The following is a 25,198-nucleotide window of genomic DNA, read 5'->3' as shown; positions in this document are numbered from 1 at the left end:
GCCATACTGCATTATTTTTTAAGTTCCAGTTTTAATAAAACAAAAATTACATGACATACCAAAAAAAAAAAGTATAGCCTATGCACAATGGTCAAAAGAAACTTTCCCTGAGGAACACAGACATTGTACTTAACAGACAAAGTTTTGTTTCATTTCGTTTTGTTTTTTGAGACAGAAGCTTGCTCTGTCACTCAGGCTGGAGTGTAGTGGTGTGATCACAGGTCACTGTAGCCTCCATCTCTTGGGCTCAAACAACTTTCCCACCTTAGCCTCTGGAGTAGCTGGGACCACAGGTGTGCAAAACCATGCCCTGCTGAACTGTTTTACTTTTTGTAGAGACAGAGTCTCCCTTTGTTGCCCAGGCTCGTCTCAAACTCTTGGGCTCAAGTAATCACCCTGCCTCTGCCTCCCAAAGTGCTGGGATTACAGGTATGAGCCATCAAGCCTGGTCAACAAAGATTTTAACTCAGCTATTTTAAATATAGTCAAATAACTAAAGGAAATAAAATCTAAAAAAAATAATTTTTTAAATTGTAAGAACAGCACCTCACCAAATGAAGAATATAATAAAACAAAGAAATTATGCAAGAACCAAATAAAAATTCTGGAGTTGAAAAGAAAAATAAATGAAAAAGCCACTGGAAGGACTCAATAGTAGATCTAAGCTGACAGAAGAGAGAATCACAAACTTCAGGATAGATCAATTGAAATTATCCACCCTGAAGAACAGAAAGATGACTGTATGTTGTAACATTTAAATGCCCACAGTATTTTTAAAGACTGAATTTATATAACATTAAATGTGTGCTGTAACATCTTTTGTCCCCAGTAACAGTCTTCATAATAAAGTCATTGCAAATAGAAACAAAAAAGCATTTAACAAAACTCAATACTCAGGTTGGGTGTAGTGACTCAAGCCTGTAATTCTAGCACTTTGGGAGGCTGAAGCAGGCAGGTAACTTGAGTCCATGAGTTTGAGATCAGTCTGGGAAACATGGCAAAACCCCGTATCTACAAAAAATACAAAAATTAGCTACGTATGGTGGTGTGGGCCTGTAGTCCCAGCTACTTGTGGGGTTGAGGTGGGAGGACTGCTGGGGCCTGGGAGGTTGAGGCTGCAATGAGCTGTGATTGTGCCACTGCATGCCAACCTGGACAACAGAGTGATATCCTGTCTCAAAAAGCAATGAAATAAGTGGCTGGGCACAGTGGCTCATGCCTGTAATCCCAGGACTTTGGGAGGCTGAGGTGTACAGATAACTTGAGCTCAGGAGTTCAAGACCAGCCTGGCCAACATGGTAAAAACCCCATCTCTACTAAAAATACAAAAATTAGTCGGGCAATCCCAATCCTACTCAAGCAGGTGAGGCAGGAAAATCACCTGAACCTGGGAGGCAGAGGCTGCAGTGAGTCAAGATCACACCACTACACTCCAGCCTGGGCAACAAAGCGAGACTTTGTCTCAACAAACAAACAAATAAAATGAAAAATAAAAACAAAACAAAACTTCAACACTCCTTCCTTTCATAATGAAAACATTCAACAAACCAGGAATAAAAGGAAACTTCATCAATCCGATAAAGGATAGCTACAAAAAAAAAAAAACAAACAGCAGCAGCTAACATAAAACTCAATGGTTAAAAAAAAAAACCCTGAATGCTTTCCCCTTATTATGAGAAACAATACAAGTATGTCTGCTCTCACCACTTTTTTTCAACATTGTCCTATATCTTCCAGCTACGGCAATTAGAAAAAAGAAACATCAACATTGGAAAGGAAGAAGTTAAACATTTCCAGTTTAGTTGCAGATAATATGATCTCATATACAGGGAAAAATCCAAGGAATTCACCAGCAAAAGAAAAATCTATTAGAACTTATAGACGAGTTAGTTCTAAAAGGGTACAGGATAAAAGATCAATATACAAGGCCGGGTGCGGTGGCTCAAGCCTGTAATCCCAGCACTTTGGGAGGCCGAGGCGGGTGAATCACAAGGTCAAGAGATCGAGACCATCCTGGTCAACATGGTGAAACCCTGTCTCTACTAAAAATACAAAAAATTAGCTGGGCATGGTGGCGCATGCCTGTAATCCCAGCTACTCAGGAGGCTGAGGCAGGAGAATTGCCTGAACCCAGGAGGCGGAGGTTGCGGTGAGCCGAGATCGCGCCATTGCACTCCAGCCTGGGTAACAAGAGCGAAACTCCGTCTCAAAAAAAAAAAAAAAAAAGATCAATATACAAATTCAGTTGTATTTCTATACATGAATAACGAACAATCAGAAAATAAAGTTAAAAATACAATTATATTTTGAATAGTAATAAAAAGCAGTAAAATGCTTAGAAATTAAATAGCAATAATATGCTTGGTGGGTAGGCATAGTTGCTCATGCCTGTAAATAATACTTTATAGGCATGAGCACTTTCGGGGCCAGGGCAGGAGGATCGCTTGAGTCTAAGAGTTTGAGACTAGCCTGGGCACAAAGTGAGACCACATCTCTACAAAAAAATAAAAATAGAATAATAAAAAGAAAGCCAAGCATGGTGGCTCATGCCTGCAATCCCAGGACTTTGGAAGGCCAAAGTGGCTGGATCTCCTGAGCTCAGGAGTTTGAGACTATCCTGGGAAACATGGTGAAATCCCATCTCTACCAAAAATACAAAACATTAGCCAGGTGTAGTATTATGCACCTGTGGTCCCAGCTACTCAGGAGGCTGAGGTGGGAGGATGGCTTCAGCCTGGCTGTCAGAGGTTGCAGTGAGACGAGATAGAGCCACTGCACTCCAACTAGGGTGACAGAGTCAGACCCCCATCTCAAAAAAAAAAATCATAAATAAATAAATAATAAAATGCTTGGGAGCATATTTAACAAAACAAATGTAAGACATTTACACTGAAAACTATAAGATAATATAGATAGAAATTAAAAACCTAAATAAATAAAAATCCTGTGTTCATAGGCTGGAAACCTTAATATTGCTAAGATGACAAAACTCCCCAAATTCATCTACAGATTCAGTGTAATCCCTGTCAAAATCCTTGGTGTTTTTAATGCAGAAACAGAAAATCTGACCCTCAAATTGATATGCAAATGCAAGGTAATAGCCAAGACAATCTTAAAAAAGAAGAAAGTTGGAAGACTCAAACTTACTGATTTCAAAACCTGTTATGAAGCTACATTATTTAAGACTTGGGGGCATAGTAGCAAAGGCTAAACATACAGATCTAAACATATAGATCTACAGAATATAATTGAGGGGATAAATACAAACCCTCACCTTTATATTCATTGACAATTCACTCGGAAAAGAATAGTCTTTTCAACAAATGGTGTTGGTACAAATGGATAGCCACAAACAAACAAACAAACCAAAAAATGAAGTCAGACACCTATCTCCCATGCTAGCAAAGGTCTAATCATAGCACACTGCACATCTTTACATCTGCCTTCTCCACTAAAATAATTTTCCTAAAGGGTAGAGACTGTCATTTCCATCTTTGTACCCTGGTGCTCAATCTTTGGTATACTGCCGTTGTTTAATATATGTTAAATTAAGCTCACAAAACTCCTTCTTTGAGGTTATTAAAAATTTTAGGTATGACTGTTTAGTTACCACAGTATTAAAACCTTTAAGAGGACATAAAAATCATGATCAAATTGCACATAGTTGCTAATGACTGTTGTTATTATGACTACTTTCCACTAAGAATCATAATGATTAAAAATCTGGGAGAATACTTACTTCAGCAGAGAAGACCTGGTCATGACTGGTTATTTCTCCACTATGTAGAGTTCTCATCGTAGATTCAGGAGTCACAGTTGATTCTACTCTCTGAGAACTATTTATGTACATTTCATCACACTGTGATTGATGAATATTCAAATCATGGTGCACTGACCCATCATGTTTACTGCTTGACGTTTTTCTCTTTTTTTTCTGCTTCTTGGAAGGATTCTGCCCATCTGATTGAGCTTTTCTTTGTCGAAACTGGGCAAGCTAAGGAAAAAGGAAATTATCATTACTGTCAAAGATAATTTTTCTTTATTGCCACCAAGAAAAAGCAGCTTTGGGAGTCTCAAAGATCAAACTATCACTCAAAAAAAAAAAAAAAAGAAAAAAAGATGATAAAATAAGGACAATTATTACAGTGTTTAGAATAAAAAATAACTATTGGAATGCAAAGAAACATTTCTGAATGAACCTACTGAAATACTGAAAGGTAAGAACTGAAAATATCATGTATAAATAAAAGAAAATTAGCCCAGAATTAGGCAGAATAAGGGAAATCAGGCACTGTCATTCACTGCTTGGTGAGAATATAATCTCACCAAGATTTTATTTTACTTTTTGGGACAGGGGTCTTACTCTGTCACCCAGGCTGGAGTACAGTAGCACCATTACAGGTCACCTCAACCTTCTGGGTTCAACAGATCCTCCCACCTCAGCTCCCAAGTAGCTGGGACTATAGGAACATGTCATCACACCTGGCTAACTTAATTCTTATATTTTTCTATACAGATGGGTTTTTGCCATGTTGCCCAGGCTGGTTTTCAACTCTTGGGCTCAAGCAATCTGCCTGCCTCAGCTTCCACAAAATGCTGGGATTATAGACATGAGCCACTGCTCTGGCCAATCTCTGGATTTCAGATTATATGGAAACACACACACACATATACACATGTACATAGAGAGTACTAAATGCATTTGCTTTCTGGAATTTCTGGGTCTTCTATTACTATATACTAAAAAGATTTAGTTCATGCAAAAATATTTAGCTATATAAAATAGTCACTGCAGCCATATTTATAATGGGAAAAAAACTGGAGATAACTTAAATATCAAACAACAGTGCTTTCCAGCTCTTAAGCATTTACATATCATTATCAGGATTTTTGTCCTATCCTAAAGCCACCTTTACATGTCATTTACTTAACATGTTTAAATCAATGTAGCTTTTTATTTAAATTTATTTTAAGAACTAATAGAGGCTTCTATTAGGTCGGTGCAAAAACTGCAACTGCTTTGGCACTGAACTAAAGGCTTCAAAATGGTGGCATAGAAGCAAGCTGGTTTCACTCCCCCTCACAGAAAACCAAAAACAAATATACATCACCTAGATTACTACTGGCAATATCCCAGAATTCAAATATGAGGAAGAAACAGTATTCAAGACTACAGAGAAGTGAAAAAACTCTGAGCAGAAGTTAAAAGAATTAGACTTCGATTTTCACGATTCCCATTCCCCTAATCTGCCCAGCACCGAACACTGAAAATATTCCCCTAATTCACTATTTCTACATTGGAAAAAGTGAGATCAAGGTAGAAAACCAGCTTCCCCATCAAGTTGGGCTCCTTGACAGGAGATCTGTCCCTGGCTCAACCCATGGGAAGTACTGGGAATATCTGAAGGGAAAGATATTCCTAACAGCCAGAGACAAAGCAGGAAGGCAAGACTACCATTCCTAGCCCTGGAAACTCTGCTTTGCAACTTGGCCAAAGGAGACAGCAGCAACACACTGTTAGAGGTTCATGACCCAGGTCCTCTGGGCATGAGTCCCTAGACAGCCTAGGGACCTTTGGGACCTTACCCATCAAGGATGGATAACACTGATTGTTTACTAGAACTGAGGGAAACTGGGGCTAAGGCAACATACGCATTGTATTATGTGGTGCTGAAAAGGAGGGAGCAACAGAGTACAAAAAAAAAAGACAGAAAGGCAAAACATAAAAGCCTCTCTAAGCAAACACATCCAGTAAAAGCTAAAAACAAGCCAGACAGAGAACACTAGAATAAATAACAAAATCTTCACTTTAAAGACATAAACGTATATGCACAAGAAATAACAGCAAATGGGAAACTTTGACTTAGTCAAATGGACAAATCAAAGAACCAGCGAATGACCCTAACAAGACAGAAATATGCGAACTCTGTGAACAAGAATTCAAGATAGCAGTTTAAAGGAAACTTAGTGATCTCTATAACACAGAAAATTTATTAGAGAAATTTAACAAAGATTAAAAAAATTATAAATCAACAGAAATTTTGGAACTGAGAAATAGATTTGCTGAACAGAAAAAATCATTAGCGGCTCTCAATAGAAGAATGGATCAAACAGAAAAAAGAATCAGTGAGATCAAAGACAGGCTATTTAAAAATACACAGAGTAGAAAAAAGAAAGAATGAAAAAGAACAAAGATCACATACAAGATACAGAAAATTACCTCAAAAGATCAAATCTAAGAATTATCAGTGTTCAAAAGGGAGTTCTAAGTTCTAGTCTTCACTGCCTGGCTTATTTTGTTTCTTACTGAATATGTTAACTTAGTCTTTGTAAATTTATGTATTGCTTTTGTGTCTTTTTTTTTTGTACTATGTCACTGCCTGTTTTTCAGCATTTCATAACATAATGCCTTAACTATAATGCAAGGGGGTAGAAATCCTATTCAAGAAATAATAAAAACTTCCCAAAATCTGAGAAAGAGATAAAATATCCAGGTATAAAAACATTAGAGAACACGGCAGATTTGACCCAAGAAACACTACTCCAAAGCATGTAATAATCAAACTCTTAATGGACAAAGAGAGGATCCTAAAAGTGGCAAAAGAAAAGAAGCAAACAACGTATAAAAGAGCTCCGGTTCATCTGGCAACAGATTTCTCAACAGAAACCATACAGGTCGTACAGGAGGAAGAAACCATACAGGAAGAAGTGGGACAACATGTTCAAAGTGCTGAAGGAACAAAACTGCCACCGAAGGATACAGTATCCAGCAAAGCTGTCCTTCAAATATGAAGGAAGAGGAATAAAGTATTTCACAGACAAACAAAAGCTGAGAGAATTCACTAACACCAGACCAGTCTGACAAGAAAAGCTAAAGAGTTCTTCAACCTGAAAGAAAAAACACTAATGTGAAAAAACAAAACATGTTAATGTACACAACCCAGTAGTAAAATTAAGTACATGGACAAACCCACAACACCCTAATACTGTAATTGTGGTATAGCACCCACTTATAACTCTAGGATGAAGTCCAATACAATCCTACCAAAAACATTAATGGCTACAGCATCCTGCTAAGAAATAGACAATAGAAAAACATGTAAATCGAGACAAAATAAAGTCAAAATATGGAGGGAATGGAGTTAAAGTATAGAGGGACTTTTTCTCTTTTGTCTGTTTCTATTCTTTTCTTTGTGACCTAAGATAAGTTGTCATCTCATTAAAATAACTTCTTGAACCTGTAAAATGTCTTTTTAAGTTTCATGGTAACCACAATGCCAAAAACTGTAATATATTCACTACAAATAAAAAACTAATTAAAACATACTACCAGAAAAAAAAACACTTAACTTCAAAGAAAGACAAGAAAGGAAGAAGAGAGGAATTATAAAACAACCAGAAAACAAGCAACAAAATGGCACTAGTAAGACCTCACCAATAATAATACTGAATGTAAATATACTCAATTCTTCAATTAAAAAGGTGAGAGCAGCTGAGTAAATACAGAAATAAGACCCAACTATAAGCTGCCTACAAAAAATCCACTTCGCCTATTAAGAAAACAGACTGAAAATGAAGGGATGGAAAAAGATATTCCGTGCAACTGGACACTCAAAAAGAACAGTAGCTATTCTTATATCAGATAAAAGAGGCTACTAGTCAAAGACTATGAAAAGAGACTAAGAAGGTCATTATATAATGATAAAGGGGTCAGTTCAGCAAGAGGATATAACTATTATAAATATCTATGAACCTAGCATCAGAGCTCCCAAGTATAAAAAGCAAGTATTAATAGATCTAAAGGGAGAGATAGACTGTAATGCAATAAGAGTAGGGAACTTAAATATCCCAATCCCAGTATTGGACAGATCATCCAAAGAAAAAAATTAAAGAAACATCAGAGTTAAATTACACACTAGGCCAAATAGGCCAAACTGATATTTACAGAACATTTCATCCAACTCCTGAAGAGTACTCTTTTCATCAGCACATGGAACATTCTCCAGAATAGACCATAAAACAAGTCTCAACAAATTCAAAAGGTAGAAATTCATTAGGCCATAAAACAAGTCTCAACAAATTCATTAGGCCATAAAACAAGTCTCAACAAATTCATTAGGCCATAAAACAAGTCTCAACAAATTCATTAGGCCATAAAACAAGTCTCAACAAATTCAAAAGGTAGAAATCATATCAAGTATCTTTTCTGACCACAACGGAATAAAACTAAAAATCAACAACAAGAAGAACCTCAGAAAACACACACAAATAATAAGTGTGCTCCTGCGGGGCATTGTGGCTCATGTCTGTAATCCCAGCACTTTGAGTGGCTGAGGTGAGACAACTGCTTGAGGCCAGGAGTTCAAGACCAACCTGGGAAGTAAGAGTTCACTTTGCTGCCCAGATTGGTCTCAAACATACAAAAATTCAAAACATTGACTAGGCATGGTGTCCTGAACCTGTGGTCCCAGCTACTTGAGAGGCTGAGGCAGGAGGATTGCTTGAGCCTAGGAGGTTGGGGCTACACTCAACCATGTTCACACCACTGCACTCCAGCCTGGGTAAAAGAGAAAGACCCTGTCACAAAAAACCAACACATTCCTGTATGACAAATGCCATTATTTGCAGAAATAGAAAAAAAAAAAATCTTAAAATTTTGATAGAACCACAAAAGATCCCAAATAGCCAAAGCAAAAAGAACAAAGCTAAAAGCATCACCCTACCTGACTTCAAAATATACTACAAAGCCATACTAACAAATCAGCATGATCCTGGTATAAAAACAGACACATAGGCCAATGGAACAACATAGAGAACCCAGATATAAATTCACACATTTACAGTCAACTCATTTTCTACAAAGGTACCAAGAGTATATAACATCCACCCAGAAAATAAACATCAGAATTAAACTACATATTAGACTAAATAGGCTGAACTGATATTTACAGAACATTTCATTCAACTACTGAAGAATATACATTATTTTCCTCAGTGCATAGAACATTCTCCAGGGTAGACCATATATTCTGAGAAAAGGCCAATTTCTTCAATAAATGATGCGGAAAAACTGGATAACCATAAGCAGAAGAATGAAACTATATATGTATCTCTTACAATATTCAAAAAAAACAAATCAAAATGGATTTTAAAAATCTAAGACCTGAAACTACTAGAAGAAAACAGTAGATAAATTCTAAGACACTGTCTGGGGAAAGTTTTTTTTTTTTTTTTGTCTAAGGTCTCAAAAGCATAGACCAGGCATCCCCAAACTTTTTACACAGGGGGCCAGTTCACTGTCCCTCAGACCATTGGAGGGCCGCCACATACTGTGCTCCTCTCACTGACCACCAATGGGCAGATAAATGGCCTCAGGGGGCCGCATGCGGCCCGCGGGGCGTAGTTTGGGGACGCCTGGCATTGACAACCAAAGGAAAAACAGACAAATGGAATCAGGCTAAAAAGTTTCAGAGGAGTGTGGTGGCTCACACCTGTAATACCAGCACCATGGCAGGCTGAGGCAGGAGAACCACTTGAGCCTGGGAGTTTTAGACTGGCCTAGACAATACAGTGAGACACAGATCTAGCTCCACAAAAAATAAATAATTAAAAAATGTTTTTAAAGCTAAAATGTTTCTGTACAGCAAAGGAAACAATCAACAAAGTGAAGAGACAACCCACAGAATGGGAAAAAATAGCTACAAACTATCCATCTGACAGGGTGTTAATAATGACCAGAATATATAAGGAGTTCAAACAGCTGAACAGCAAAAGAGCAAATAATTAAAACATGGACAAAAGATCTGAATAGACATTTCTCAAAAGAATACATCAAAATGGCCAAGAAGCATATGAAACAATGCTCAATGTCACTAATCATCGGAGAACTGCAAATCAAAACCATCATGATATATTATCTCACTGCAGTTGAACTGACTTTTATCAAAAAGACAGGGAATAACAGATGCTGGGAAGGATATGGAGAGAAAAGAATCCTTGTAAACTGTTAATAGGAATGTAAATCAGCACAGCCATTATGGAAAACTGTATGAACGATTTCTAAAAAACTAAAAATAGAACTACCACAGGATCCAGCAATTCCAATACTGGGTATATATTCAAAAGAAAGAAAACCAATATATAAAAGAGATACCTGCATTTCCATGCTTTCTGCTATACTATTCACAATAGCTAAAATATGAAATTAGCCTAAGTGTCCATCAATTGATAAATGAATAAAGAAAATATGGTATTTATACAATGGAATATTATTCAGCCATAAAAAAGAATAAATTATCATTTGCAGCACCACGGACACAGTGGAGAGCATTACGTTAAGTGATATAAGCCAAGCACAGAAAGACAAATATCACATCTTCTCACTCACATATGGGAGCTGAAAAAGTGGATGAAAATAGTGAGGAGATTGGTGGTTACCAGAGACTGGGAAGGGTAGGAGGGTGGAGAAGATGAAGAGGGGTTGATAATGGGTACAAGAAACAGTTTAATGGAAGAAATAAAACCTAGTGTTTGATAGATTAGTAGGGTGACTATAGTTTACAAAAATCTACTGAATATTTCAAAATAACTAGAAGAAAATAATTTATTTCTAGCACAAATAAAAGTCACATATTTAAGGTAACTGACAACCCAGTTACACTGATTTGATATTTACAAATGATGAGTGCATTAAAATATCACATATATTTCTAAAATATATACATTATATATCAATAGAAATTTAAAAGTAAACTTATTTTAAAAGGAGACTTTCTATCCCTGGAACAAATTAAAAATCAGTATCATGGTCATTTCTTTTTTAGAAAAGTAAACAAAAATAAATACAATAAAAAATTATTAAAATTTTAGTTAGATATTGCTGAAAGCTATGAAAGAAATGGACAAGTGTTAAAAAGGTGCTAAGAATATACAAGTATCATAGGCAGATGAATTAAAATAAAACTAGCAAACATGATAACTTTCTTAAAATACTATCTAACATTTTTCTCTTTTTCTATTTTTTTATTGGTATAGATTTGAGGGGGGAAATACAGTTTCGTTACATGGACATACTACGTAGTGGTGAAGTCTGGGCTTTTAGAGTAGGTATTAACCAAATAGTGTACATTGCACCCATTTATCCAATATTTTAATACTGGATCAGGATAGACCTAAAATATCTCCTCACCAACTAACATCAGAAGTATGTATTACATGCTTTAGGCAACACTAAGGTATTAAAAATATTAATGTAAACCATTATTGCTAACAAAGATGTTCATGACAGAGTAGTAGGTATATTATTGCTGTATAATCTATTTTTTTATTTTTTATATGTATAATCTATAATCTATTCTTATGAAAAAAATATATACCTCTTTTTAACAGAGAAGGCAGGACTCAGACTTACATCCTTCAACAATTATATCTAGCTTGAATTTTAATAACATTGTACCTGTAGGCATAGAGAAACTCTGGAAGAATATAACCCTAATAACTTTGGTGTATCTCTGGACTTGAGATTACAGGTAATTTTCCTTTTGCTAATGTGAAATTTCCTTTTTCTACGTAATAGATTTTCTAATTTTTCTAAGAAGCAACTATTTGCTACTGATTCCTAAATTGAATTTGAGCTCTTTAGTCATTCTGAGAGGAGAGAAACCAAAGAATAAGAACAGGTGTAAGTTTCTGTGTGCCTTAAAAAAAGAAAATATAATACTAGTATTAATATAACAATTATATCAATTACAACAATGCCCAGAAAATTTATCACACAAATAAAGCAATTTTTTTTTTTTTTTGAGACAGAGTTTTGCTCTTGTTACCCAGGCTGGAGTGCAATGGCACGATCTCGGCTCACCACAACCTCCGCCTCCTGGGTTCAGGTGATTCTCCTGCCTCAGCCTCCTGAGTAGCTGGGATTACAGGCACGCGCCACCATGCCCAGCTAATTTTTTGTAGTTTTAGTAGAGACGGGGTTTCACCATGTTGAGCAGGATGGTCTCGATCTCTTGACCTCATGATCCACCCGCCTCGGCCTCCCAAAGTGCTGGGATTACAGGCGTGAGCCACCGCACCGGTCATAAAGCAATTTTTAATGATGCTCATATTACTATCAAAATATGTGACAAATACGTTAGCTACAGAATAACACACAACATATTTTATACTTATTTTGTCTGCTGTGGATAAAGTATATGTACTGTTTACTTAATAAAGACATCTAATTTATGAATCAGAAATAGTTAATTGCTAGCCTAGTAGAATATAAAAACCGATTATATTTAAATTTTTTCCCAGTTATTCAGCAACTACCCACTTATTCCATCTCATGTCTCCTCAAGGAACAGGTGCAAGACCAGTTGCCTCTATCTGTACGTTAAGCAACTGGAATGCACTTAAACTACTTTGGAGGATAGCAAATTCATTCTTCAAAATAAACCAACTGGAATACTGTTAAATATATTATCTATAAATAGAATCAGAATTCTAGGCACATTGTTTAAAAAGAAAAGATCCCTCAGAGAGAATGCAAAACCAAAAGAAATTCTTGAGATTTACGATCAATTTCAGAAACTTAAAATTTCACACTGTTTATATTAGAAAATACATTTACACAGCAAAATATATCAGGGCAAAAATGAAAATTTGGTTTTAGATTTCAACTGTATTAGGGTATACATAATTTATAGTTAATATTTATTCAGATGTGCAAATACATAACAAACGAGAAAAACTAAAACTTTGCATTATAAAAAGTTTAAAAATCTGATACAGTAATAGTCATTACTAAATGAATCCAAATGTAAAAGCTAATGGATAGATACGGAATAAGAAGGGAAATTTTTCTATTATAGTGCTTAGAATGAATCACTTCTAAGGACATTAAATTACCATGGCATTGTTTTAGGCTTACATTACTGATTATATGAAGTCATATTATTTTTCAGACTAACCAGAAGGTAAGTTCAATGAGGGTAAGGGCATTTCTTTTCTTTTATTCACTGCTATATACACAAAGCCTAAAATAATATTCAATAAGTACATGTTAAGTAAAAAGAAAAGATAATTTATCTTTTACAGAAAAGTCACCACTAAGCAATAATTTAAAGCACCACATCATAGGACTTGAGAACCAAAACAGTGTAAGAGGAATATTTAATTCTACTATATTAAAAAATTACAGTTTCAAAATTAACAATTTTCTAGTTACTTATTAAATGAATTAAAATATAAAAAATTATAATCTCCCTCCTCCACCAAAAGAAAACAAAACAAAACAAAATTTAAATTCTCGGAAAAATAATACCTACAATAACTTTCTAGCAAGAGTTCTGTTTGGTAAAAATGTGGGAGAGGGAACAGGATCACATATATTCAATTTCTTATATTAATAGATATTTAAGCTATTTACTTTAAATCTGAAAAATGGCAAGCTAGAAGATAAGGAAAAATCCCACTCAATTAGGTAATCATCTTATACTGAAATGATGCACTTTAAATTTCTGAGAAAACATTTATTCTAAAACATGGTAAAAATTCAGACTACAGCCATCTGTGTTTGTCATTTGGAAGCCAATTATAAAAATGTTAACATATGTATTCACAGAAATAGTTGCAAGATTTACTGGAAAGATACAATGTCCATATAGAATTGTCTTTCAGAACTGGTTTGATTCTCAACAAATGTCTTACCTTGACCAGAACATGAATAAATGAGTAAATACAAATAATAATTTATTCCTTAAACTTAATATTTCATAAATGATCATTCTGAATAAAACAATGAATTTTTAAAAAGCTGTATGTATAAAATATAACAAGTTTTTGGTCAGGCACAGTGGCTCATGCCTGTAACCCCTGCATTCTGGAAGGCCGAGGCAGGTGATTGCCTGAGGTCAGGAGATGGAGACCAGCCTGACCAACATGGTGAAATCTGGTCTCTACTCAAAATACAAACATTAGCTGGGCATGATGGGGCATGCCTATGATCCCAGCTACTCAGGAGGCTGAGGCATGAGAACCACTTTAACCCAGGAGGCGAAGGTTGCAGTGAGCTGACATGTGTCAGTGTACTCCAGCCTGGGTGACAGAATGAGACTCCATCTCAAAAAAAAAAGCTAAGTTCTTATGATGTCGCTTCAAAAAATCAACTATTTGGAATCTGTTCAGTTTCTTGAGTATTCATTGATTACTATGTGCCAGGCACTGTGCTAGACATGTGTCAAAATATATGATCTTAACAGTAGGATCTTTTAGTCTACTATTATTTAATAACAGTCGCTTATTTCATCAAGTTGTGAGAAATAAATGAGGTAAAAGTTAATACACATTTTCATAAACAGTCATACATATATTTAAGATATATGGGAACTTGTCCTGATTTCTTCATAGAAGTCTTTCCAAAAGAGATATGGTTGTAGAGTTTTACCTGTGAAGAAAATAACTTGGAATATGTCAGGTAGTAAGTAGTTTACTTATTCAACAGATATTCATTAACTGCCCATCATGTACACAACTTGCTAAGGTAAGACATGTCGTGAGGAATGAAAAAGATATAAACCCTATTCTCACGAATTGTAATACAGGTGGGAAAAATAAATTATATACAAACACAGAAATATAATCATTTCAAGTGATAAAAAGTGCTTTGAAGAAAAAAGTACTAGGAGAGCCTAAGACAGAAAAGATTTGATTTAGATGGGGTAATGTGGGGATAATGTTGAAATGTTGAAAGAATGTGGAAACTGAGATTTTAAGATGAATATGGGTTTTCTGCCCAAGATCATTAGCAGTAAGCAGCAAAATAAAATGGAACAACAATATCTGGCTCAAAATCCAACTTTCCATTATACCACATGCTTTCCATGCATTCTTTTCTCGCTTTTCCTTCATTTGTTATTATACCCCACAATCCGAGAACACTAAAGGACACGAGCAAGTGATATCACCAAACAGACAAATGTTTTTATTGACAGGACTGGAGAGAAGATAAAAACAAATACAATGACATAAATATACTCAAAAGAGAATGGTACAAAATATTACTTAATTGTGTTATCTTTCCAACATTCGAAAATAGCAGTAAATAGAGCTATTTTTGTTTTTGTTGTAGAAAAGTTAAGAAATACTAATTAATTCTAATTACGATGACTACATATACTTGTCAATGCTGCCTTTAAATGTTTCTAATATTCCTTAATGAATGATAAACAAGAATGCTATATAAACTACTACAACAAAACTCCAGTAGCCTAACTAGGGAAATAAAAAGATCCTAACAGTCATCCCAAAGACCATTTGTAAATTAAGCTGAAGTAAGGCAACTGAAAGCAAAGAAGACAAAAGCAACATTTTAAGGATGCTCTAAAGTATTCTTAAATATCACAAAGATACAAAGAATTGGAAAATAACAGTGCCAAACAGGCCTGAGACAATCAGGAATAGAAAAGACCACAGAACTTTACACGACTGAGCAGTCCAGTCCTACTTACAGCCTATAATCTCATTTAAAATAATTTTTTTTTAAATAAAGGTTTTGGAACACCTTCATGTTGAAAAAGAAAACAAACTCTGCAGTGTGAGGAACCATCTTAATGTTGCATATTTTAACACAATTTCATTGCCTGCCACATAGTAGACACAAATATTTATTTGCTGAATGAAAATAATGTTTCAAAAAGTGTATGTGCTTTGGGAGGCTAAACTGGGAGGATCACTTGAAGCCAGGAGTTTGAGGCCAGCCAGAAGAGCATAACAAGATCCGTATCTTTAAAAAGAATTTAAAAAAAAAATTAGCCTGGAGTAGTGGCACACACCTGTGGTCCCGGCTACTTGAAAGGCTGAGATGGAAGGACTGCTTGAGGCCAGGAGTAAGGCTGCAGTGAGCTAGGATCATATCACTGCACTCCACTCTAGCCTGAGCAACAGAATGAGACCCTGTCTCAAAATATAGTAATAATAATAAAATTAAAATTATTTTTAAAACCAAGGTGATATATCAGGTCCATGGTTACACTATTGCACAACCATGTAATGTAATAATACGCAGCCATCAAAAATAATTTTTTCAAGTTAGTGTGGTGGCTCATGCCTGTAATCCTAGCACTTTGGGAGACTGAGGTGGGCATATTGCTTGAGCTCAGGAATTTGAGACCAATTTGGGCAGCACAGTGAAACCCCATCTCTAAAAAAAACACAAAAATTAACTGGGCATGGTGGCATGTGCCTGTGGGCCCAGCTACTTGGCAGGTTGAGGTGGGAAGATCACTTGAGCCTGGGAGGTGGAGACTGCAGAGAGCCAAGATCATGCTACTGTATTCCAGCCTGGGTGACAAAGTGAGACCCTGTCTCAAATAATAATAATGATGATGTTTTCAAAAAAATCTTTTTTTTTTTTAAATTTTACTTTAGGTTCTGGGGTACATGTGTAGGTCATGCAGAGTTGTTGCATAGGTGCATAGCATATCCAGCATTTCTCCTCATGTTATCCCTCCCCACCCTTCCCACCTCCTGCTGTCCATCCCCTGGGCACCCCCCCCCACCCCATATCCCCCAGTGTGTGCTGCTCCTCTCCCTGAGTCCATGTGTTCTCATTGTTCAACACCCGCCTATGAGTGAGAACATGCAGTGTTTGGTTTTCTGTTCTTGTGTCAGTTTGCTGAGAATGATGGCTTCCAGATTCATCCAAGTCCCTACAAAGGACACGAACTCATCGCTTTTTATGGCTGCATAGTATTCCATGGTGTATATGTGCCACATTTTCTTTGTCCAGTCTATCACTGATGGGCATTTGGGTTGGTTCCAGGTCTTTACTATTGCAAACAGGGCTGCAGTGAACATATGTGTGCATGTGTCTTTATAGGAGAACGATTTATAGTTCTTTGGGTATATACCCATATGGGATTGCTGGGTCAAATGTTATTTCTATTTCTAGATCCTTGAGAAATCGCCACACTGTCTTCCACAATGGTTGAACTAAAAAAAATCTTAATAAGGGAAAATGCTCTCAACATAAACTTGGGAAAAAAAGAACAAAGCTGCATATATAGAGATTTAAGTAAAGTTTTAAAATACACTTATGCACAGAAACAAAGAATAGGCAACAACAAACTATTAAAAACCATTACTTGGCCGGTCGCGGTGGCTCAAGCCTGTAATCCCAGCACTTTGGGAGGTCGAGGCGGGTGGACCACGAGGTCAAGAGATCGAGACCATCCCGGTCGACATGGTGAAACCCTGTCTCTACTAAAAATACAAAAAATTAGCTGGGCATGGTGGCACGTGCCTGTAATCCCAGCTATTCAGGAGGCTCAGGCAGGAGAATTGCCTGAACCCAGGAGGCGGAGGTTGCGGTGAGCCGAGCTCGTGCCATTGCACTCCAGCCTGGGTAACAAGAGCGAAACTCCGTCTCAAAAAAAAAAAAAAAAAAAAATCATTACTTGTGGGTTATAAGACAACAGGTAATTGTTTTTCTCTTTGAAAGATCTTTACTACCTGCCTCCTTCACACAACTGTAAAGAATATTCACTAATAAATGTATCATGGGCCCATATGCCAATATCACCATTTTTTTAAAGAATATATACAAAAACATACCTACTAGAAATCTTATCCCTAAACAAAGTGCTGCTTAGATGCCACCTATCTCTGCTTCACTTTACAGTCATCTCAGTTACTGCTAACAACGAACAGTGAGAAGAATGGCAGTTTGCCCCAAGTCTACCTTATGCATATTATTAAGTTTAATCCCATTAAAAATGAACAACAAATAACACTGCACAGTTCATGTGAAGGAGAATCCCCAAAGGAAGGTATATTTGTAACATATAGACACTCTCTAAACAGCATAAAATGCATGCCAGTTTACCATCTGAGGTTAACTCATTTATAAATCTACATTATACATTAATTCCTTTTGTATGCATATATATATATATATATATATATATTTTTTTTTTTTTTTTTTTTTTTTTTTTTTTTTTTTTGAGACGGAGTTTCGCTCTTGTTACCCAGGCTGGAGTGCAATGGCGCGATCTCGGCTCACCGCAACCTCCGCCTCCTGGGCTCAGGCAATTCTCCTGCCTCAGCCTCCCGAGTAGCTGGGATTACAGGCACGTGCCACCATGCCCAGCTAATTTTTTGTATTTTTAGTAGAGATGGGGTTTCACCATGTTGACCAGGATGGTCTCGATCTCTTGACCTCGTGATCCACCCGCCTCGGCCTCCCAAAGTGCTGGGATTACAGGCTTGAGCCACCGCGCCCGGCCAGTATGCATATATTTTTGTAAGAAATATTTACTAAATAATAAAAGAACAGCTGCATCTGGTCAGTACAATGGTCTCAGTTGATGTACATAGGGTATTCAGCATCCATCATCAGCTCCCATGGCCGTTTGTCAGAGATCATTTATGTGATGAAACCAGGCATGTAATAAATACACAAATATCAGTTTGCTTTTGACTTCACTCCTTCTTCTTACTCCATTCATGAATGCAGTCACTACTCCCCAAGGACTGAAGGACTTTGGGATCACAATCTCTGCACATCTCTAAACCCTTGGTACATGGTAGGCATTAGAAGACAGAAAAAAATAGCACAGTGACAGTATTTATAATAGTAAAAACTGGAAACAATCCAAATACTTACTGACCTCAGAATGGATGCTGATGTAAATTCCTACAATAGAATACTATGCAGAAGTGACCATGCTCTTCATGATACTGAACAAAAAGCAAATCATTGATGACTTCATGAGATACCATTAAGTTCAAGCACAGGAAAACTAATATATTGTGTGTGTACCTATATGTGGTATAGAAAAGTAAGAAAATAAATTCAGAACTATAGGTATCTCAAGTGGTGAGGGGGTGGGATTAGGTAAAGAAAGGTTTCAAATATATTCATACGTGTATGCTTCCTCAGCAGGGTGATAGGTATAGAAGTGTTCTTTTTATCATCAGTCTTTATTTTATACATACAGTTTACATATATCATTTTGTAGAAGAAACATTTAAGTATTTTTAAAGTACACAGAACTTCATTCTGAGGGAACTGGCCAGTGCTCATAGTTTCTCCCATCCATAACACCCCTGCCTCTCCTCCCCACCCTAAGTTTGATAAGGAAAGAAAGGTGAATCAGTTAGATTCTTCTCTTAGAATTAGAGAACAAGGAGGTAAGAAAACTGTCCAGAAAGATAACATGAGGAGATTCCTCTTATATAAAGGATTCTAAAATGAGTGTATCATGCAATAATCATATAAATCTACAGATACTCCTAAAACCATCTATAAAGGACAGTTTACATAATCAACCTACTAAACATGTTACAGACTATAAAACACTTCTCTCTGTATCCAACATGGTTTTCTTTCCCTATTCCTTCAGTTCCACACCAAGTAAAGTAGCTGGCTTAGAAGAGGTCATGATACATAATTGCAGGGTTGTAGATTCAAGCAAAGTGGCTATGTTATTGGGTTCTCAAGTTTACTGCTCACTGGGGATCTTTACAAAATCAGTGAGGCCTGACACCCCAGATTTTCTGATTTTGGTATGGGATGTAATGTAGGCATCAAAAAATTTGTAAAGCTTACCAGGTGTTTCCTATATGCAGCAAAATTTGGGAGCCTCTTGGCTAGATGATTACTCTATGAGTAGATGTATTTCTGTGATTTATGTAATTTTAATTTCCCCCCCTTCTTTTTTCTTTTTAAAGTATATTTAGTGGGGCTGGGCACAGTGGCTCACGCCTGTTAACTCCAGCACTTCAGGAGGCTGAGGCAGAAGAATCACTTGAGCCCAGGATCAACTTAGGCAACACAGTGAGACCCTGCCTCTATAAAAAATAATTGGGCATGGTGGTGTGCACCTGTAGTCCCAGCTACTTGGGAGGCTGAGGTGGGAAGATCACTTGAACCCAGGAGGCTGAGGCTGCAGTGAGCCAAGATCATGTCACTGCACTCTAGTCTAAGCAACAGAGTGAAACCCTGCCTCAAAATAAATAAATAAGTAAATGAATGAATGAATATATATTTAGTAGGAAACAATTCCATTTGATAGAACAGATTTGGAGACTCGTCCTATAATTTCGGTCATGTGCAAACTGATGCACAGGCAAGGAAGCTGATTTACAAAGAGAAGAGCACAAGACATTGTGAAAGTGGCCGGGCGTGGTGGCTCACGCCTGTAATCCCAGCACTCTGGGAGGCCGAGGCGGGCAGATTGCCTGAGGTCCGTTTGAGACCAGCCTGGCCAATATGGTGAAACCCTGTCTCTACCAAAAACACAAAAATTAGCTGGGCGTGGTGGCAGGAGCCTATAATCCAGCTACTTGGGAGGTTGAGGCAGGAGAATTGCTTGAACCCAGGAGGCGAAGGCTGCAGTGAGCCAAGATAGTGCCACTGCACTCCAGCCTGGGTGACAGAGCAAGACTCCATCTTAAAAAAAAAAAAAAAAAAATATTGTGAAAATGAAAGAAAAAAGTAATGGAGAGAAGGAGAGAATGGCACCAGTTTCCATTGGCTTTTCAGTTTCCATAAGGCCCAGCTATACTCTGACCTTCTTCTGAAATCTCTGCATCTTTACAATAACCCTTTTCTTTTCTCTCCTTCACTTAACTAGTTTTGTTTTGTTTGGGAACAAAAGAGCCCTGCTAGAATTAGATTGCTAACACTTGGCTATTTTAATCAAGTAAATATTTTATGTTAAAAAAATCACATGATGGTTATTACCTCATTTATGTATATGTGTACATATATGTACAATAACATATAACAACAATATATGTACAGCAATAAGCTATAACTGCCATCTAGTGGCAGCATACCTATCTCAAGATGAGATTTTTGTTTTGTTTTGTTTTGTTTGTAAAGAAATAACATTATTAGAGGTTAACCATGACAAACACACATTCTTTAACAGTTTTTCACGACTTTTAGGATAACATCCACACCATTTTAAATGTCATATGTGGCTCCTCATTATCTGATCTCTATTTCTCCAATCGAATTTTCTGCTATGCAGTTTAATCCTCTATACTCCAGCATGACAATGATGATAATGACTGATACTTCTTGAACACTTCTTATAGACTGACAATGTTCTAAATGCTTTATGCTTATTAATGAATCCTCCCAACAAACCCAATTACCAAGGCAGGCACTATTACTGTTCTCATTTTCCAGAGGAGGAACAGAGAGGTTAAGTAAACACCTGAAGTCAAAAAACTAGTAAAAGGCAGAGTCAGGATTTGAGAATAGATGGTCTGGTCTAGTCCAACCTCATAACCACTATAATTATCACAACAAAATCTTTGAAAAATTCCATTAGGATGCATCATACGGAACTTCTAATTCCAAATGTACAAAACTGATTCTACAATCTTGCCTAGGGTAAACAACTGAAGCCTTGACCACATTTTTCTTAGTAGTAACACAAACCTTCTCTACATGCTATCTTTACTTTTCAGATCTAGCCAGTCACCAGTTCTGCTGATTTTACCTTCTAAATATTTATTGATGTATCCTCGCTTCTGATCCTACATCACGGTCTGTCATTTGTACTTTCAACAGCCTCATAAATGGTTTTATCCTCCTCAACATATCCTCAACACAGTTGTCAAATACATCTATCTAAAAGGCAAATCTAGCTAACCATATTATTCCCCAGCTTAAAAACTCATCAGTAAGCCAGGTAGGGTGGCTCATGCCTGTTGTCCCAGTTACTTGGGAGGCTGAGACAGGAGGATTGCTTGAACCTAGGAGCTCAAGCCTGCAATGATCTATGATCATGCCACTGCACTCCAGCCTCGGTGAAACAGTGAGACTCTGCCTCTAAAAAATATGTAAAACACAAAAACACCCCTCATTAATAGATCCCCACAATCTTCACACAGATTCAAGGATCTTCAAGATGGAACCCTAGCCTACTACACTAGTCTCATCTCTTGCCACATCTCGCTGATAGCTTTATACTCTAATAATACCAAACAAGGTAGGTAATACAATACCTTCCCCAAAACAAGTCAAATGATCCACATCTCTGTGCTGTTTCCATTTTGCCTCATTCTTCTGGAAGTTTCTACGTACCTTCTACTCCCTTCTCACCTGGGCAGTTCCTCCCCATCCTTTGAGGCTTAATTCAGTGTTTATCCATCCAGAAAGCCTTCCCTAACTGCCAAGATGGAATCAGATATCCCTCCTCTGTGTTTTTTCATGGACCTAGAATTACATTACCCACCGTGCATTTATAATGATCTCTTTATGTGTCTGCCTACTAACTGAATAAATTATGCTTGGCAGAGTCCATGTCTCTCATATCCTATAGCAAAGTGTCTAGCAAGTAATAAGTGCTCAATCACATTAACTGAATGAGTAAATAAATAGCTCCCTGTATTTCACTCAGAATACTTAGCTTACTATATTGTGGTTTACTTTCTACTGTACTCGAATGTGAAAGTATCAAAGGCAGGCTTCTGATTTTACCTCTGAATTCTCACTGACTTGTATACAGTAGAGGCTCGAATAAATATTAACTCATCTAAGATTTGATCTGAAAGACTGAAAAGATTGGAGTAGAAGATTAAATAAATGAAAAGGGTGTTTTAAGATTAATCCAGTGACAATATATACGATGAACCAGAGAAGATGAATAGGGACAAGGAATCCAGATAGATAAGGAGAAGTGGGCCTGATTTTGTTGAACTGCAATATTAGAATAGAAAGAAAAAGGCTAAGTGTGAGACAAATTTTTAATTTAGGATTTGGGGCCAGGCACGGTGGCTCATGTCTGCAATCCCAGCACTTTGGGAGGCCAACGTGGGTGGATCATGACGTCAGGAGTTTGAGATATGGTGAAACCCCATCTCTACTAAAAATACAAAAATTAGCCAGGCATAGTGGCGTGTGTCTAGTCCCAGCTACTCAGGAGGCAGAGGCAGGAGAATCACTTGAACCCAGGAGGTAGAGGTTGCAGTGAGCCAAGACTGCACTACTGCACTCCAGCCTAGGTAATAGAGAGAGACTCCATCTCAAAAAAAAAAAAAAAAAAAAAAAAGTAGGATTTGGTTATAATAATTCAAAGGCTTTTCCAACCAGGATACTTTCTGAATATATTAATAGATATAAACTAAACTACTAAGCGTAGAAAATATGATGTTACATGAGACAGAAAAGAGACTGGCCAGGAGTGGTAGCTCATATATCTAATTCAGCACACTGGGAGGCTGAGGCAGGATAAGTGCTTGAGCTCAGGAGTTCAAGACCAGTCTGGGCAACATGGCAAAACCCGGTGTCTCTAAATTAGCAGGGCGTGGTGATGAGCACTGGCTGAAGTGAGAGGATCAACTGAATTCAGAAGGTCAAGGCTGCACTGAACCATGATCATGCCACTGCACTCCAGCTGGGGCAACAGAGTCAGATCCTATCTCAAAAATGAAAGAAAAGAAAAAAAAATGGCAAAAAAACAAAAGAGAGAGAGGGAAAAGAGAGATAGAAACAATGAGACAGAGAAAGACAACTTAGAACATTAAAAAAATGTAAGTACAAATCCTAGAGAAAAAGAAGTAGACAGACTCATCTGTCATACAATTAAAATCCTGAGGCCTATTAAAATTACCTACCTTATTTTACCCTTTGAATTTATTAAAAAACTGTAAGTTCTTCTCAACTAAAAAAAAAAAACCCTCAAATTATCTTTTCTTTTTCTCAAACTTTATTATAAAAATTACTAATGGTTGTTTAAAGTGGAAAAGTGAGGGTTCTCTTAAGAGTCATTAGAAATGTTTAGATATGTATTTTCATTGTGAAAGGAATTTACACAAATTAAAATTAAATATTAGTTTGGCAAATATAAAAAATTTCACACCAAAAGTATTTCCAGTATTTTAAAGCTGTCTATGAATAGAAAAAAGAGTTTCTCCAACTTTCAGCCCAAACTCATTATTTCATATATAAACTCTCAGCAGATATTTGCTGGTGTAGTTTTAAGATATTTTGTAGTACCTTGCAATTTAGAAGATAATCTAATTTGGCTCTCAAGAAACCAATATATACATACAGTCAAGAGAATATAAATGGCATACGAATTAACTGAGATTGCTGCCGCATGCCCACTGTAATCCCCAACAAGGTCTCTTTCACACAGAAAATTTGATTCATGATACATATGGAGAACTACTATTTCACTTCTAATTAGTCCCTGTCACTATCTTCTCTGGGGAAATAACTAACAAGGTAATACCAACTTGAATAAAAGTAAGACCTTAGAGGAATAAATACAGCCTAATCACAGAGCCCACAATGAGCAATCCTAGTAAACAACAAGGAATTCTGTAGTGTGTTCAGTACTAAGAAATAGGAGAGAGAGCCTAGATTTTATATCTTATTAGTTTTTCAGAGTTCCGTAAATCAGAGAACCTATGCAATCAATCTTTACAGATTAGGACTTTGTATACTAAAGTTGAGTATGGTTCTGAATCATCAAAACCATAATCTTGGGGGCTTTAAGAAACGTTTTCTTAAAAGGCAGAAAAACCCTTAGACGTAGAAACTTTCAGACCACACAAAAATCTCAGAGAACAGTAAACCACAATAGAAATCTTAACTCTGATGGTAACTGAAAACAAACACTACATTGTTCACGAACAAAAAGGAAAAAAATTTTACACAGTACAAAAGAATCTATAGACTTAAATAAGTAACGTAAGCAAAACTACTCCTGAGATAATACTAATTTTTTTAATACTCTGAATATTTAACACTTTTGAATACTGTTAAACCCACAACAAATCAACCAAAGCTTCATGCAATGTACTTAGAAGGGCACTAAGTGTTTCAAGTTACATTTTGGTGATGACTACAACCAAAGTAAAAGGGGTGTCAATATGACAACAAAAACATCTTATACTGGTGAAATATCTACAGATTCGCCATTTTCATATACTAAAATAACTGGTCTTTTTATTACTGTACACTAAGTTATTTTTTTCTCACAGTATAAATGGATTGGCAACAATCAAGCCAAAAACCCAACAGGTGCCCCTTTGACCAACTGCATGCACTTGTAAAACGGCTGGTCAGGGAATGGAATGACTCACTGGCCAACAAAGAAATAAAACTTTAGCATCATGCTTTAATCAACTCACCAAGAACCTATTATTCAAAGGAAGCAATAATTTAAATTTTGCCAAAGCCCAAAAG

The 25,198-nt window shown here is 36.6% G+C and overlaps 1 protein-coding gene across 13 annotated transcripts in view; it reads right to left on the bottom strand.

The window, feature by feature from the left end:
• Nucleotides 1-25,198, bottom strand: part of AKAP9 (A-kinase anchoring protein 9) — a 175,745-nt gene that overhangs the window by 141,730 nt on the left and 8,817 nt on the right. For all 13 annotated transcript variants that reach the window (XM_074379403.1, XM_074379405.1, XM_074379407.1 and 10 more), the window contains exon 2: nucleotides 3,740-3,994. In XM_074379403.1, coding sequence (XP_074235504.1) covers nucleotides 3,740-3,994 — 255 coding nt within the window. The remainder of the gene's footprint in view (nucleotides 1-3,739; nucleotides 3,995-25,198) is intronic.

Source organism: Saimiri boliviensis, chromosome 10 (genome assembly GCF_048565385.1).
Source record: "Saimiri boliviensis isolate mSaiBol1 chromosome 10, mSaiBol1.pri, whole genome shotgun sequence".
NCBI lineage: Eukaryota > Metazoa > Chordata > Mammalia > Primates > Cebidae > Saimiri > Saimiri boliviensis.
The sequence above is the reverse complement of the archived record's forward strand: the minus strand, read 5'-3'. Positions and strand labels throughout refer to the sequence as shown.